The 18,618-nt window shown below is 34.4% G+C and overlaps 1 protein-coding gene across 2 annotated transcripts in view; it reads left to right on the forward strand.

The window, feature by feature from the left end:
• The window catches only part of Angpt1 (angiopoietin 1), a 222,895-nt gene that overhangs the window by 163,404 nt on the left and 40,873 nt on the right, over nt 1–18,618 (forward strand). For both annotated transcript variants that reach the window (XM_013012411.1, XM_013012412.1), the window contains exons 5-6: nt 10,515–10,642; nt 16,746–16,847. In XM_013012411.1, coding sequence (XP_012867865.1) covers nt 10,515–10,642; nt 16,746–16,847 — 230 coding nt within the window. The remainder of the gene's footprint in view (nt 1–10,514; nt 10,643–16,745; nt 16,848–18,618) is intronic.

An 18,618-nucleotide genomic window follows, 5' to 3' on the forward strand; every position in this document is an offset into this window, starting at 1 on the left:
ACTAGAAGAAATATCCATAAAAGAATATATCCTTGTTCCAGATGAGTATGGATGTCACCAGGGTAAAAGGCCACAAAAAATAGTGTGTTTCCTTGATATTCCAATGCAACTAGGGGCCAACTATCTCCCAGCTTTCACTGGGCTCTCCTATCTTGATTAGCTAAGCAACAAACCACAAATAGCTTGAATAGAATTTAAACTAAGTCATTTCCTGAACACATATACATGCAATTAAATTCAGCAGCAATTTCTGAATCTTGTGGACATTAATTAGAAAAAAAGATTATGGTACTTTACAGTGAACCAACTGGCATTGTGTAATTACTTGAAAAAGTAATTTAAAAAGAAATTTCTTCTCATTATTTAATGTGAATAATCTCATAAGCCACTGAGTAAAATCATCCTAAAATGTGGTATACTCTGAGAAGGAATAAGAAATGTTTTAACCATATATCTGTATTTCAAAGCATAAAAATGAATACTTTTAATAGTTGCAAAGAACTTTTAAATCTAATGATAAAAAGTATTCTCAAACTGGATGCTGGTGGCTCACGCCTGTAATCCTAACTACCTAAGAGGCTGAGATCTGAGGATCGCGGTTCAAAGCCAGCCTGGGCAGGAAAGGCCATGAAACTCTTATCTCCACAAAACCACCAGAAAACTGAAAGTGGCCCTGTGGCTCAAGTGGTAGAGTGCTATCCTTGAGCTGAAGAGCTGAGGGACTGCGCTCAGGCCCAGAGCTTGAGCCCCATGACCGATCAAAAAAAATTATTCTTAGTTCCTTTATGTAAACTTACAATTAACTTTAAATAAAAGAATATCAATATCATACATGTATATCATACATTTATCTTCCTGACTTGAATGGTCTCATTCTCAGTGGGATTATCTCTGATACCAGGGATGCTCTACCTCTGTAATAGATTTATGAAGCTAAATTATTCAGTATAATATCCGTTCATTCAAATGTCCTTTCCTCTTTATTTTTATCTTGACTTTTCTTGAGCTATATTGCTTACCTTTGAGCATTTTACTTTGACAATAAGAACAGGGTTTGAACTTTGAGTTCAAGCAGAGATATGGTCTGAAATAGGTCAGGTGGGGTCAAGGTGAGAGGAGTAGATGAGTGAAGAGGAGAAAGGTGGGAGGGAGAATGCAGTGAACACTTCAATGTACAAACTAGAAAGTGTTAAAGAGTGAAGAAAAGGATGGCTAGGGGGGAGAAGTGACAATGTTGGAAATGATGACATTGACCAAGATACAATGCATTTATAAATTGCTTTTTGTTAAATGGCAACTCACATGTACACACACACACACACACACACACACACACACACACACACACAAACTCAACCATAATGAATTGTCCAGCCTTTCTCCCGACAGACAGGATTTAGATGCTTTTCTCATCAGTATCTTGAAGCAGCTATAATGAACACAACTTGAAAGACAGGGCATGGCTGTTTTCAAAAACAGAAATTAAAACAAACCGTTTAAATAGAGACACAGCTGGACCCATTGCAACAAAGAGATGTACAAGTCATTCTGTCAAAAAATGAACTTTACAACTTTGGGGGGGGGAGATGGGATAAGAAGGGGAAACAAAGGACGAGGCAAGAAATGTACTCATTACCTTGTCCATGTAATTGTAATCCCTCTGTATGGTATTTTCATAATAAAAATTTAAAAAAAAGAAATTAAGACACCTGAGTCCCATTCAGCAATGCTTCAAGGTTGCTTAACATAAAGTACCACAGGCCTTGAAGTTCATCTGATGCCCTAGACAAAACCCCATACTTTATGGTTTCCATAACTCATTCCAAACTTCCCTTGATTTTGTTTAACTCCCAATGTCTCTAGTAGTGCTATGATCTGAGTGTCAGGCCATGCTGATGAAGAACAGTCAAGTGCTATTCTTCCCATATATTTTACCACAAGCGTAGGAACCAAAGTGACAGAACCTGTGGTGACAATCAGCCCTTATTAGCTCAACACATCAAAGTGAAGATGTGTGTGTGTATGTGTGTATTTGTGTGTATGTATGAGACAGATAGAGAAAGAGAGGTGGGGGGAGGGAGAGAGAGGGAGAGAGAATTTCCAAAAGCATCTGGCAATTACTTTCTATGCTCATTTGTTGCCCAAGGACTTTACATTTTTAACAGCTTTTGCTGAAATCACTGATTTCTCCACTCATAATAAGTCATAAAAATACCCTTTAAACTTTCCCATATGCCGACCAAGTCTTGTGCAAAATCAATATATTTCAGCCAGGCTGAAAACATTACATGGAAAATTAACATACATGAAACACCTGAAAATATCTCTGTTAATGAAATGACCCTCTGAATAAATGGCAGGGGTCTGGCAGCATTCACAATTGCCCAACAGGGTTTCCAAAGAGAAAACACAGAGATAAATGTTATGAAATTGCTGAATACTTAGTTGATCAAAGAAAGTTTGTGTCTAATTCCATTTTCAATTTTAGTCAAGTAATTTTTCCATTCTTGGTTAAATAGTCATTGAACATAAATTATGTTATACATAATTGCAGTGTAGTAGAAATATGTAGAATTCCTTGACATTTTATGACTTTTCCATGTCAAAAATGTATCATAAAATTGAAGAACCTTTCATGAGGGAGGACGGATTTGCATGTCCCCATAGACTTGACAGCACCTCTATTTACATCTGTAATCACAAAACAGAGGATGTATTCTCCAGGTCATTGAACTAGATCCCAATAACTAGCAAAATTTTAAGAAGATTTAAAGTCATTATGATGTGTTCTATATTACTTTTTATGGTTCCTTTATTTTTCAAAAGAAAAAAACTAACTAAATCATTTTTCCTAATAATTGAAATCCTTATCATCAAATACAAATTAATTTACATCAGAAAACCAGGGAGTCTTTGAAAAAGTATATAATTTGTCCCTTTATTTAATACCCACAATATTACTACTTCTTATTGTTGTCTACTTTTAAAATTTTGCTTTCTCATACCTACCTAAGCTTTCAATTATTAATTTCTGGTTGTATTTATGTCTGTGATTAGATGACACTACATCTACACATATAAACACACGCACACATAAATATATCCAGTCTCATTTTCCCACTATCCTTTCTTCTAAACAGATAGTTTCTGGTAATAGACTATAGACTCAAGTAAGTAAGCTTGTGATATTATGCATATATACTTGTCATTCTGTGGCAAATATATATGTAAGATGCATGCAATTGCCATTTTTGTAGGCCAATCATGATGCATCAACCCACAGATAATTAGATTTGCATGCGTATGTTTTATTGTGAGATAAGGCATTAACCTTGAAATTTTTCATTTACATGCATAAAGATTTCACTTAAATATTTATACCATGTTTGTGTATGTATTTATAAAGTCACTGATAAATGTACTTTATCTTCATACCTCCCCACAAAATATTTAAATTTGGATCACAACGAAATGGTTTAATTTTTCACAGTCCTGAAATGGAAGTAATTACCTTCTCCCACTTCTAAAAACCCTTTAAAATGGTTAGGATTCTAGAGAATGCCTTAAAAATGGCACTTAAAGGAAATGGCCTCACTCCCCTCTAAGGAGTAGGAAACTAATTAATCATTTGTTTGTTTGTTTGCACCTTGTCAGGTTGGCCATTTTATGCACGTCTGTGCTCAGTGAACTTCAATGACCTGTTGAAACCACGGGCTCATGGTCAATTCCTAATTCTATGATCTCCTTAACATAATGATGAACAAAAAATCCACAAGCATTACTCGCAAACAAATAACGGAGTCCACATGTATTTTAATGTTTGCTAAATACTGGAAAGATATGAATCATTAGCCATACTCAAAGTTTAAAAGGAATGAATAATTGATTTCTTACAGAAATTTATTGGGAAATAAAGGGAAAAGCTCTGGTATTTCACATTGTCTTTGGTATCAATAATAATTGTTTTTTGTGTCCTCTGCTATGGTCCTTGAGATGCAAAATGATCAATTTAACATTCCAGGAAGTTTCCTCTTGAGGGTTCATCTAAAGTGAAGTGACCCTCCACTCTAGCTTTTATGGTCTCTTCTTGAAGTCGGTCTGGTGGTTTGTATACCATCTGGGTTGAAACTGGTGGCTCATCAAATGAAGGCAAGATTAAGGTGCAGTCAACAACAGCTGGCATCAGAGTTTCGGGTTGCTGATTGCCTGAATGTGGGCTGGTGAAAGACAGACATGCACCTGCTCATGTCCCCATTATTTCCCTTTAGATGGCAAAGATTTGGTTGCACAGATAAGGATAAATGAAAAGAATGAATAATGACTCCTTCCTAAGACCTTCTAGATTTATTTGCTGATACCAGTGTGAGTGAAGTCTTTGAAATGACATACCAGGCTCTCAAACTGTGAGCTCAGATAAGCTATTCTGCATGTTTTGTTATTTCAAGTGGTATCTCTTCTGGTCAGCCTTCCCTGGGTCTGTTTGGCAGATGGAGAATATTCTCCTTGCATGTTTCCAGTGTATCTGATTTGTGCCTTTGAGATAACAATGGCCTGTCCACTTTCTTTTTGCTACTATATTTACATTAGTAACTTTATAGCTCTCCAGGCTGTTGCTTGTCATCTTGTGACCAGGTAATGAGCCAAGAAAAAGTAAGTCAAAAAGATAAAGGAACAAATTCCTAGTTACATTTCTTGAAACTTGATCATGCATTACCTCAAGTTTGACCCTGGATTATTCAATGACATCATCTAATAAATAATCTGTTTTAATTAAAGCAGCTTGAGTTGAGGTTGCTTCTGTCATGAAGATCCTAATTCTGAATATGACTATCATGACCTATTATTGAAGGCTTACTACTCTAATAGATAATTCTTGAATTAGGCTATGAACCCAGTATGAATACATTTGGGTTTTCTTGTTTCTGTATCTCCAATGTCTAGGCAGTCTGACAAACAGCAGGTGTTCAGTAAATGCATGTTGAGTTAATTACCTAAATAAGTAGAAGTACAAGGTAGAAAGACCAATGATACCACCTCAGACTAATTGTCTTATATTTATACTTTATTAATTTTTAACCAATAACTACTGAGAAAGGAAATAAGTGTGATAAGAGAAAAAGAGAATGCAGGAAATATTAGGCATCATAAAATAAATAACAGCTAAGGCAGCAATAGAAACTGCCTGGCAGACAAGTAGAAATATGGATTATGATGTCAAGATAAAGGTAACTATTCACATTGTTAGAATGCTTATGAGTTTTAAAAATCTCCTTAGAACTTTCAAGTCATGCTAGTTTGCCAAGATAGATAGATAGATGTAAATATATGTTCACATATATGTACATATCTATGCAAATTAAGCAGATAATCTATACAAATTAATCTATACAAATTAAGCAGAAATAACAAATAGAATCATGGTAAACATCTATAGGTGTGTGGTAGGTGAAGAGAGGAAGAAAAAATCAGTACAGATAAAAAGAGCAATTACAGAAGCAGAAAAGGGACTAGATAGGAGAGACAAACACAAAAATGTAAAGAAAAGGAAGGGTGAAAATTTCTGAAGCATGGAGGGAGTGAAAGGGACATACCTATCAAATGGTTTTGATCCTTATGTTAAGCTGTTAAGTCGGGTCGAGAAAGGAAGATTTATTTCAGTCTTGGCAAAGGTAGAAAATTTGAAAGATATTCTGCAGAAAGAAATAAAATATATCAAATGTTACCTTAAGGTACTTGCAATATTTTTTGAGAACCTCAGATGAATGGATTATATAGATTTTGATACTCCAAAAATAAAGGTACTAAACAAAGGGAAAATCAAGTGTATTAGAAATAATTTCATGTTTGCTATCATGAAATAAGAGTGAGAAAATAAAAGAATGCAGGCACATCTAGAGGGCAGAATTTAACCCAATGGGTCTAAGAACAATTGACAGAAATCACCACAAATATAAACTGGACACTTCTTAAATGCCTAATTCTGAGATCCAAGCTAAGAAAAAAGAAAAAGAAGAGTCGGAAGAGGCTGATTGGGGTAGGGTTCTAGACTCTCAATTAGGAAAGACATATTCATTGAGAATTAAAGGGAGAGAAAAAGCTAAAAATATGGGGTTAAAGAGGAAACTTGTAGGAAGTGGTGCTATGGCTCAAGTGGTCCAGTGTTTGTCTTAAGCTGAAGTGCTCAGCAACAGCACCCAGGCACAAGCCCCATGACCGATCAAATAAAAAAATGTTTCAGGAAAGAGGAAACTTGTAGTATAAAAATCAACATTTAAATTTATCCTTCAGATCAATCCCTTTTGGAAAAAAAAAGTTGTAAGTGATTATAAGAGAAAGGCAAACACCTCTATCAAGTTTTCTTCCTAGCTCAGTCCAATTGATATCTCTTGTAGATTCTCTCCATCTACTCTCCTGTGCCTACCTGTTGTAGTTTTCTGCAAATTCCTCTAGGCTCTATTTTTTCCCTAAGGCTTCCTAAAAGAAATTTACCACTAGGATTTAACACTTGAGAAGTCATGTGTAAGTTCAAGTACATGGTACTCTCTTTCCATGTTTTAAAACATGTAGTCTAGTTACAGCTTCATAATATCCACCTTAGAACAATCCAGTACTTGACAATGAAATTGTTATGCAAAAAGTCACAACCAACATTTTGGCCTACACATCTGATATCATTTCCTCATATATAATTTTAACTCTTAACTATATAGAAGTACTTACAATTTACAAGAAGATTGAATTACTTGTTTCTTTTAGCTTTAAGAAAAAATTGATAACCTGATTTAGTCAGTCAACTTAGTCAATAATCAGCCAAGTGTTACAAGGAGAGGCCAGACAATATAGGCCTACAAATTAACAGTCATTCTACAAATTAGCAGTCAACAGTAATTCCCCAGACTCATCCAGCTGCTGTCTCTACCAGTCCATTAACCTGACTGGCTGCCTTCTTATACCCTATGAATAGCTCTTCCATAAAAGACATTTAGTAGTCTGAATATTAAATTAGATTTGATAATCTCATTATTAAATGTCAACATTTAATGTTAATAATTTAATTTTGATATTAGCAATGTAGTCATGATCATATTAACAATATTTATCATTTCTTAAGTACTTACTCCATTTTACTCAATCTGTTTTTATGTAGTTTACCTATTGGCCTCAGGAATATTTATATCTACCACAACGTATAGATTTTAAAGAACAAAACTATAACCCTTCTGAAAGTCAAATGACCCTTACACAGGGGACCTTCTTTAATCATAGTTTATAGCAAAGATACCAAGATAAAGTGTGGGTGAAATTTAAAGTTAATTTATTAATATTTTAACACTCTAAAATCCTGAGTAAACTTTCAAATATTGTGTTTGCTAACTAATTAGTAAGAATTAAAGACAAAAAGACAGTATTTTGACAGTGTATCTTCTAGACACAATGTGTGCCAATTTTTCAAAAATTCAAATTTGTTTCAGTAACATGCAAGATCAATGCTACTATAACAACAACACAAATTCATAATAGATAAATGAAGTATCATTTGTACTTCTTTGTAATAGAATATTCAAATTATTTTTCTAGGTAGAGAATCTCTACTCTTAATTTGGGAAAACAAAGATAATAGCCAACATTTTCCTTTTTCCCCCTCATTATTTAAAATGTGTAGGAAATAGCTTCCTTTTCCCACACAAAACTCCCTTACACACATCTTCCTGAAGTGAAAAAGAAAAGAGAAGGGAGGAGGGAGAGAGAGTGAAGAGAATGTATCCTTACATAACCACATCCAGGAGAACAGGAAATGGTATATTTAACAAGAGAAACATTTTCTCTATAGATAAATTACTTTTACCATTTCCTACCCAAAAAAGAAAAGCAGGTTTACCAATGGGCTCTCATTGACCACAGCTTCCTGTGTTTTTTTGTTCTCTCAAAGGATCATAAATTTAGTTGGCATTGCTTTACATCCCTATTTTGGGTATCTAATTAGGTTATTTTCTACTTTTTCAATGTAAGAAAAAACCCAAACATTTAATAATAATTTATTTTTGAAAAATAATGGCACATAGAGTTAAAATTAACAAACATCTCATCTGCATTGATGCTTTTGAGAACTATATTTAAGTATAATCCATACCCAATGTTATTAGAAAAAATATTTTGAAATATATACATCCTATTGTATAAACTTGTATTCCTTGTAATTGTTCTTTTGATATAATTATTATTGTAATCAGTAGCATTCACATGAATTATATAGGAAACTATGTTATTAACTGCTTTAATCCCTTTTAGCTATAGCATCATGTCTACCATGAATACATCTTCAAGCAATTACTTTTTGAAAATTTGACACATTATAATTTTAGTACAAAGAATCAGCTCCCTACTACCTGTAAATTAGTAAATATTATATAGCTAAAATGTCAACTGAGCAGTATCAATTTTTAACACATTAAAATCAATTTAAAAGCATTGATTCATAGTATAACTTAGATATATTTATTCCCAAAGATCATTGTGATTCAGTGATTGAACATGTGTATTTATTATGTAACCTTTATGGGTTAGATTACAAAATAATGCTCATTTTACAAAAAAAGGTTAAATGAAACAAATTAGCAATATAATTTACACTTTTAAGAAATATTAATTCATGAATAATGTGTATGTGTTACTTTTTAAGTAGAAGTCATATAATCAAATTGTGAGATTATAAATTGCCTGTTTTTTAGCTAAAACCTACTAAATATGAGTCATATTGTATTTTTATGTCATTAAAATATTAATAATGCTAACTAAAATAAGGCTTTTTCTTAACTTCTTGTCCTCACTCATTTCTAGCTTTCTACATAACTAGTTTCCTTTTGTAATTTAATTTTTAAAATGTACTATTTTTTAAAATTTTTATATAACCTGCTTATGCCTGTAACTTAAGGGCCTTAGATAAAATACAAAGTGCAGTTACATGTTTTCTAGGTAGCTAAATTGGCTCCTAAACCTTTTTCTATCTGCCACATTTAATTATTTCCATTGTTTGCTTTGGTATAAAGAAAAAAATTTAAGGCTCTTTAATCTTTTTAAAAATATATATATATATTTATTTATTATAAAGATATGTACAGAGGGGTTACAATTACATGAGTAAGGTAATGAGTACTTCTCTTGTCAAACCCTACTATCCCTTTCCTCCCTACATCCCCAACTCCTCCCTTCCCCCAAAATTGTAAAGTTTGTTTCCAATGTAGTGTCTTGTACATCTCATTGTCACAGTGGGTCAACCTGTATCCTTGTTTCAGCATTTTATTTCCCTTCCCCTCCCCAAATTTGAAAAATGTATATACAACATGCAGGGGACCTGAATCAAGTACAGTGAAAATAGGGATTATACCATGAGGAAAGAACATACAAAAACAAAAACAAGTCACACAGTACATTATAAGTACATTAAAAACAACAGCAACAAAGATAAAACCTCTGTGTCCCTATCTTGGGGTTCATATGACCATATAAGATGATGCTAAGTGAAATGAATCCCAAGAGCTCTTTCATGCTAAATCTACTATCTTTATTTTCAGTGTCTTAAATTTCCATATTATAATTTTAATCTTGTTTCGTATTTCTCTTTTATTTGTTTATTTGTTTAGTTTTTCTGTGTGTGTGCATGTGTGATGTACTGGGGTTTGAACTCTGAACCTAGTACTCCTTAGGCAGAAGCTCTTACTCCTGAGACACAATTTCATCCCTGCTTTCTGCTGGTTATTTTTGGGATAAGGTCTCTTTCTGCCTGAGCATATGCCTGAGATCAATCCAGCTCTTAGGCTTCCCATTATAGCTAGGACACCAGGCCCATGTCATTGCATCCAGCATCTATTGCTTCCTTTGAGATGGTATCTTGAGATCTATTCTGCCTGGGCTGGCCTCAAACTTGGACCCTCCCATCTCCACCTCCCAAGTAGTAAGGATTACAAGCATTATCCACCAGCACTTGAAAAGTCTTAGCATCTTTAAAAAGGCTTTTCCAGGACCGTGGTTCAGTGGTAGACTGATGTCTAGAATGTATGAGGCCCGGCTTTCATCCCTAGCACTACAAGAAACAAAGTGTCATATGAAATGTGAATATTTTGAAATTTTACAGAATGTAACAATTGATATAAATTGCTAACCATTGGAAGTGTTACATAGACAGGCCACTTATCCTTTGAGCTGATGTTTTGGAAAACATATGTAACTGTAACCCCTCTATACAGTATTTTTACAATAAGAAGCGTATTTTTTAAAAAGCCAGAATTGAGAAGGTAAATGAATGTAAGTATTTGCCTAGTCAATAGTTCTATAGCTTTTTCCCTCTGCTTTAAAAATTGTAAGAACTTAATATTGTCTATTGTTTTGACTCTTCAATAAATGCAATATTGACATTTAAATTAAGCCATTCTTAGCTAAGTTTCAAAGACTTCAGGCATTTTGAGAGCCAGTGATAATGATGATTCTTATTCATATTTTGTTTTTTTTTTTTGCAGTTTTGCTTAAGGGAGGAAAAAGAGAGGAAGAAAAACCATTTAGAGACTGTGCAGATGTATATCAAGCTGGTTTTAATAAAAGTGGAATCTACACTATTTATATTAATAATATGCCAGAACCTAAAAAGGTAAAAATCAGAAGTGTTTGTTTATAAGATATAAATCAATCCTGGGTGAAATACTAGAAATCACATTATGAACTTGTTAAACTGGATGTATCTACTTATCTTGTCTATCTATCTATATATGTGTATATGTATATATATCCTTATGAGTATATAGATGGATACAATATTACATACACACACAATATTCTCTCTATATGTCTCAGCTTTTTTCTCTCAAAGATACTGTTTCTGGGGTCTATTAGTGGTAGAGTTTTGTCTGTGATTCTTGGGATATCTCATTGCTTAGAAGTGTTTATATTTCAGATTATATGTTGAGGTCACATTTACTTTACATATGTGGAGAAGAGTTAGGAGTCCTCCCAAATCTCAGTCCTCCCAAAATCTCAGAGGACATATATCATCTGCACTAAAGACCATGGGAGAGAAATAGGCATATCGAGCTATTTTGACATTGGCTTCTCCTATTGAAGTAAGAGAAACATGTCCTATCTTAACTCATCATCTTGAAAAGATTTGCTTTTCATATTTACATTAGAGCCGGTTGGAGGAACAGTTCATGGGTTTGTTGAAAAGAACCCAAAGAAAACTTGGAAGTAAGCAAACACTTTCTTCCGGTTGTCACTTTGCCTTTGTATATGTCATGCCCCATCCAATTATCCATTAAAACATCCATCCATGCTTTCATTCATCATAATTCACAGGATGTCACTCATTTGGCAGTAACTATCCAGGGGCATAAATATAAAGTAAGCCATCCTTATTGGTGTAAGGAAGATAGAAATTTCCACAGATAGTTATAAAATACTCCAGAAGCACCCTGATACGGACAGCTTGGAGCTTGAACTCTGGGCCTGGATGCTCTTCAGCTCAAGTCTGGAGCTCTACCACTTGAGCCACAGAGCTGCTTCCAGTTCTTTGGTGGTTAATTGGAGATAAGAGTATTTTAGAAATATTTGAAAAGATGGTAATGCAATTGTTCAACATGCTGATCATTTAACCATTTTCTAATCTTTAATTGCTTATTTATTCTTTGTCAACAACTGGATAACATATGGCTTCCCACTATCTCTATTTTTTTTTAAAAAGTGAATTGCCCAAATGGTACAATTGGGGAATATGGACACTGACTTTAAAATGTCTGACCCCATTGCTCAATTTTTTTTATTGTGAAAATACCGTACAGAGGGGTTACAATTACACGGGCAAGGTAATGAGTGCATTTCTTATCAAGCATTGTTACCTCCTCCTTTAATGTCAGGCCTAAGCCAGAAATTTATCTCTATGAACAACGATTAAAATCTCCACAATCGTAATTTTTGAATAGTACCTGATTGTTCCATGGAGCAGTAGACACATGTGTACCATTAGTGATAGAGGCAAGCTTTTATTATTGGAAAACTAGATAACCAGATTCATGTTCTTATTTTAACCTTACTTCCTACCATCTTTAATTTCATTTTCTTCTCCTCTTTTAAAGTCACAAAAACTCTGTTAATCATAGTACATCACCAATCTACCCTTAATTATATAGAAAGTGTTGAAAATTTATCTTTTGGAACCTTAGCCTTCAAAGTAGACTGAGAATCTCAGACAAAATGTTTGGTGCCATGTCTACTTAGCAGAAGCTTTGCTTGCTTTAGTGCTTTAAGAAATCTTGGAAAGGCAAGCAACTCAAGCAGGCCGGCAAGACAAATTAGTCAAATATGTACAGCTTTGGACTAACAGATAAACCTGGGCTATTTATGACAACTGATAAAATACTGATTCATTGTTTCAAATCATCTAAACAGTATAATACTTGTAAGTATTATAGTTACTGTTTGGACTGACATGGCTCCATGTCAAAAAAGAAATATTTGAAAGTATTGTCTTTTCAAAATATGATATGGAAGCTAAAAGCAATTTTCTGGGACGATTTAATATTTCAAGCAGGCAGAAAGTGAAGATCTGATCTTTTATGATGTTAATGGCTTGCAGTGATTTCCCTCTGTATTCTCTTCAATGTACAGTAGTGGGAAACAGGCTTTCTCTTTTCAGTTCATAAGTTTCTGAAGTCAAATGCACTATACCCCGCTTATTTTCATCCAAAAACACAAACCATTAAATTGTAAGCTTTATTGCATTATATTAAAAATTGGTTTCTGAACTCCTAATTCTTAGAAAAAGACTGTAACAAACATGCTGAACCTTTTTCAACTTAAGGTTATGGAAAAATAATTAATGTCTACAAAGCTAATCATTTCAATTTGTACGGAGCACAAAAGCATAAAAACTATGTGAATTAGATTTCCCTTTTTTGTTTGGGTTTAAACCTCCGTATTATGTTAAAAAGGTGTTTAATGCTTGAAAGCTTTGACCTTCCCTGGGATAGGAGCCAATTCAATCTTTTCTTGGAAAGAGTTAAGCCAGAGTCCTACAATCAATACATGCCACAGGCAAAGCAAATGCAGTGGAGCTTTGACTATGGGAAGGCCATGCCAGATGGCACAGACCACACAAAACTGGCAAATGAACTTTTCAGGACTCTCATGGCTCAGATCATTCTGAAACTGACCAATAATTATCTGGAATGTCCTTCATGTCTTCAGCAAAGGATTTTTTATTTTACTTCTGACTATAGATAAAATAGTAAGTGTGCATTTCTCTTCTTAAATAGATAATTGAAAAGTAGTATATCAAAAGTTAGTGATGCCAATAGCAATAAGTAGAAGCCAATAATCATATCATAAGGAAATATTATTCAACTTCTGTGTATTTTGCTTTGGGATGTTCCAGTCTATTGATAATAAATGGTAAATACACATATATATATTCAATAAAATTTTATATAGAAAATATTACATATGTACAGTAGCTAATACAAAATATAAATATATGTATTTTGTCTGTAAAGTGCATCCAAGGCATAAGAATAATGCATATTACATGCCAAACACTATTCTAACATGGGTGCATTAGCTTAATCTCAATAAAAAATTTTAAAGTTAAGAACATATTTCAGTCCATGCTGGCTGGCACCACAACTTCTCTGCATCTCAGCTTCCAACTCAGTAACCTTCTGGGTAAATTCCACCTCCTCGAGGAATTTTTTTCTCTGGGCCTTTAAGATACAATCTCAGGGGCTGGGAAGGTGGTTCAGGGGTAGAGCGCTTGCCTTGCATGCCTGAGGCCCTGGGTTCGATTCCTCAGCACCACATAAGCAAAAAGAAAAAAGCCGGAAGTGGCACTGTGGCTCAAGTGGTAGAGCACTAGCCTTGAGCTGAAGAGCTGAGGGACAGCACCCAGGCCCAGAGTTAAGGCCCCACGAACGGACTCCCCCCAAAAAAACTAAAATACAATCTCAACATCCTATTGTAACAATTGTCCTATTGTAACACCTATTGTAACAATGAGATGTACAAGACACTATGTTGAAAAATGAACTTTACAATTTAGGCGGGGGGGGGGTGCAGGTGGGGGGGAGTGTAGTTGAGGGGGTGAGAGGGAAGGGATGGCAGGGGAAAAACAAAGGAAGAGGCAACAATACTTGATAAGAAATGTACTCATTATCTTGCCAATGTAATTGTAACCCCTCTGTACAGTATTTTCACAATAAAAAAATACAAAGTAAAAAAGTAAAAAGTAAAAACAAAAATGTACTCATAGGCTGGGAAGGTGGCTCAGTGGTAGAGCACTTGCCTTGCATGCATGAGGCCCTGGGTTCGATTCCTCAGCACCACATAAGCAAAAAGAAAAGATCTGGAAGTGGTGCTGTGGCTCAAATGGTAGAGAGCTAGCCTTGAGCTGAAGAGCTGAGGGACAGCGCCCAGGCCCAGAGTTCAGGCCCCATGAGTGGACCCCCCCCAAAACAAAGAAATCTCCTCATTACCTTGCTCATGTAACTGTAACCCCTCTATACAGTATTTTTACAATAAAAACATTTACATACCACTAGATGCCTACAGTTAAATGTTAATGAGTTATTGTTGCACTCTATTTCTTATTTTTTATCTGTATAATGAAAATAACAACCATCTCTTCTTGGTAGTTGTTTTAAGATTGTTAGTGAGTACATGTAAAGTGTTTAACACTCAACAAACATATCATTATTATTCCTTTCTTCTTGCCTTATTTTGTTATCTATATATGCTTGATTTACTTCTTATAAATCATTTCTGACTGCTCCAGACAGTCTTTCTGTTGGATGACTACGCCACACTATGCTCTATCCAACACTATGTATTCAAAATCATGATTAGTTTCTTCTAGCACAAATTAGCTTTATTTTTCTCAATTTTCTTGTTTTGATCACTGCCTCTATTATTCAGATCACTGGAGTTGAAAGTGATAGATTCCAAAGTCTCCTTAATCCAATGGACTCAGTGACTATTGAAATTCTGAGGCATGTTGACGACATGTTCCATATTGTAATCGTCACGATTTCCTCCGATATAATACAAAAGTAATGCCTAAGAAAGCTTGCTGAGTGAAAAAATAAGTGAATGAATAAACTAGAATTAAAGAGGATGAAATCCTAGCTAGAGATTATGTTGAAGACAAAGAGAAAATTGAGACATTTAAAGGATTAGTAAATGGAGGGGGGACGGGACAAGAAAAGAAGGGGGGACTTAAAATTTGTAATCTGGGTGGTGATTCATTTCCTGTTGATGAACATCAACAGCTAGGTAGCTGTTGCCAAATTAGAGGACAAGCCTCCCAGAGAGCAATTGTCCCTTTCCTAGTCTCTCATAGAAAAGCCTGCCTTAGGTCCTTTGATTCTGAGGCAGTACATGAGTAATTTGTCCTTTGATTGACAGAGGTTCTTGTACCTTTTGGCAAATTGTGCTCCAAATGGAATGCCTTACAGAAAACCCTGAGGTTGTTCCTTTAGTCAGAGTTTATTTCTGTCCCCATATTGCCTGCTCCCACTGTTGTTTCCTCCACACCTTTAGCCCACGCTCTAAGTGCTTTAATTCACTGTTGATGGAGGAATGATGGTCCCTATAGTCCAGTCCTTATACCATCAAGCTGCTACTTTCACGATATGCCAATAACAGTGATTGCTCTCCAAAGATAATTCCATTATAGATTCTTTTCTATAGTGGGCTCTGGGGAAAAGGAATGTGTTTTCAAATAAATGCTACTGTATATGTACAAAATTGAACTAAATGTGAGATTTTTAAAGTATTTGGCTAATTTTTCCATATGGAAAAGAAATGATTGTGGCTGTCAGAAAGAGTACACTGTGTCCCGTTCTCTTCTTATAATTCATGACTAAAAAATAAATAATGTGTAATCCATATGCTAGGGACCAAAACTGTGTCTCAAATGTGAAGGTGAGCAATCAAAAATAATTATTTTGAGGGCTGGGAAAGTGGCTCAGTGGTAGAGTGCTTGCCTCACATGCATGAGGTCCTGGGTTCGATTCTTCTGCACCACATAAGCAGAAAAAGCCAGAAGTGGTGCTGTGGCTCAACTGGTAGAGAGCTAGCCTTGAGCTGAAATGCTGAGGGACAGTGACCAGGCCCAGAGTTCAGGCCCCATGACTGGCAAAAAATAATAATAATTATTATTATTTTGGTATATGTATATGTAATAGTAATCTATTACAATAATATACTTAAATAAATACAATTCAAAAGCTTTCCCTAAATTTCTATTCTTATATTCTTGCAATTTCAACAAAATAAAAAATTTAGAAATCCTTAGTCATGAAATGACCTTCAATTTTGGAAACAGTAGTCACTAAAAACTTACATTTACATAAATGCCTATTTCCATTTCAGATAAAGAATTTTAGAAGTCCACAAAGATAGAAGTAGGAGTTTTTAGGCTATTTTAACTTTAGTGAGACCCAGAAATGAGTGACTGTTATTTTTCTATCTCACTTAATTTTTTACAAGTAAATAATGTAACTGTGATGCAATTTAATTAAAAGCAATTCAAATATGAGTAACAGGGAAATAATACTATGTCTGAATTAACTTTTCCCAATTTAATTTATTTTTCTTCTAGCAAGCCTATAGAGCTAATTATAGTGTTTCTGCTTTGAAACTTGTCAGACAGATGTTTCTTTAAAACAAATCTAATTTGCAGTCGCCTTTGCTTTCTGGTTGCTTGTCAGGTGTTTTGCAATATGGATGTGAATGGAGGAGGTTGGACTGTAATACAGCATCGTGAGGATGGAAGTCTAGATTTCCAAAGAGGCTGGAAAGAGTATAAAATGGTAAGTTGGAAGAATTTGCAATGTTTTATAATGTTTTATCCTAAGATTATCTTCACCACATTACAAGATAAGCCTTTACATTTTTAGAGGCTCTTGAGTAATGTAAAAATATTAACTAATAGTAATGTTACTGACATTATTTTCATTAGACACAAAATACTCATAAATCATTTTCTGTAAATGATTCCCATATGTACATGAGAAGGAAAGACGTTTTGCTGGAGTTATTTGGTGAACTGTTGTGAATTGTGTGGGGTTGTTCCTAGTTGTAAGAGGGATGAAGCAAGCTGGAACCCGCACTCAGATTGGACAATTTTTTGAACAGGAATTCCTCCATGTATCCTTTTCATTGCCTTAGGCTGGCTTCAGTGACCCAGGTTTATCAGATTTCCCAGGTCACATTCAGCCACCCCGCACATAGAAATACAAGGTTTTAGCTTTTCCAATTCTTACTGGACCCAGAAATGGCACTATGATATTTTTTATTGCATACTAGTGGTTAAATTTGATCACAAAGCAAGTTCAGCTTTAAGGTAATAGAGCTATGCAGGGCGAGAATTTCAAAACATGTTTCATTGGGTTCTCTAAAATAACAACAATGTCACTATCATCATCATTATCATCATCATCATCATCATCATCTCCATCATCTCTAATCTTTTTAATGTTTGCCTTTCTGTATAAATCCTTACCCAATGCTTGACTATGTATGAACAAAACCCAATACTATTGTTGTTAAGAGATATACTAATTATTAATTATTTCCAGTAAGAATTGAATTCCTTTAAAGTAGCAAGTCATGTCACTCTTTGGTAGAAAGACCTGAGAAAGTAGATGGTCAACGTTCAGGATAGTTTTAGAGAATTGTGATGTTAGGTCAATTCCCAAGGTCCCTTTCTGCTTATAGAGTCTAGAAATTATAATAGAAAATTCCCTAATCTATAAAAGATTAAATTATCTGAGTGTCCAAAAAGTTTTCTTTTTCTGCTCTTTTGTAATCCTTTTTAATTCATGGTTATTCATACTAGTAATGGAAATATGTGAAATTCACTGAGATTCACAAAATCTAAATGCATTATCATTAAAATTAATTATTACAGAAAAATGAATAGATACCTTCAATCACTGTGATTTTTTCCAAATGGAGAATTATTACTGTAAACATGTGCTATCTGACAAGGTAGCATATTAACTAAGAGATATTGACTTGTTAGGTATGAAACTGATTCATTTTTCAAAGTACCAAATGCATCCATTTTTTTTAAAGAAATCTCTTTTTTATTAGTGGAGCAAGGCTGGCATTATCCCTTTAATAATAGATTTTATAGAGTTTAGCCATTATCCATTTTAAAAAACAAAGACTATTGTGATTTATTCAAACAAAAAATAATGTATCACTCAGAGTCAATTATTCATGGTCAGAAAATGAGCTCATATCCAAAATTCTAAAACATTTTGGCACAAATGATTCTGAAAACTTCTTTTTAAGAGGAAGACTTCATCCTATATGACCAACTTGGTTAACATTCACCACAAAGCGTGGTTAAAAAAAATTGTTTCAACTGCTTCTATCAAATTGTCATGCTAAATTTTAGTAGTCATATCCACTTTGATTTCCTGTAACTAACCACTCAGTTCTTCAGCTGAAGAGTACAACATTTGGGAAAATGCACCACTTCCTCCCCAATCTTCCCTAGTCTACTATTGGATAATCAAAGAGTTTATATTACTGCACAGTAATGTTTCTCACATCTCCCTTCCTGCCTTTCCT

The sequence above is a fragment of the Dipodomys ordii genome, unplaced genomic scaffold (genome assembly GCF_000151885.1).
Source record: "Dipodomys ordii isolate 6190 unplaced genomic scaffold, Dord_2.0 Scaffold17, whole genome shotgun sequence".
NCBI lineage: Eukaryota > Metazoa > Chordata > Mammalia > Rodentia > Heteromyidae > Dipodomys > Dipodomys ordii.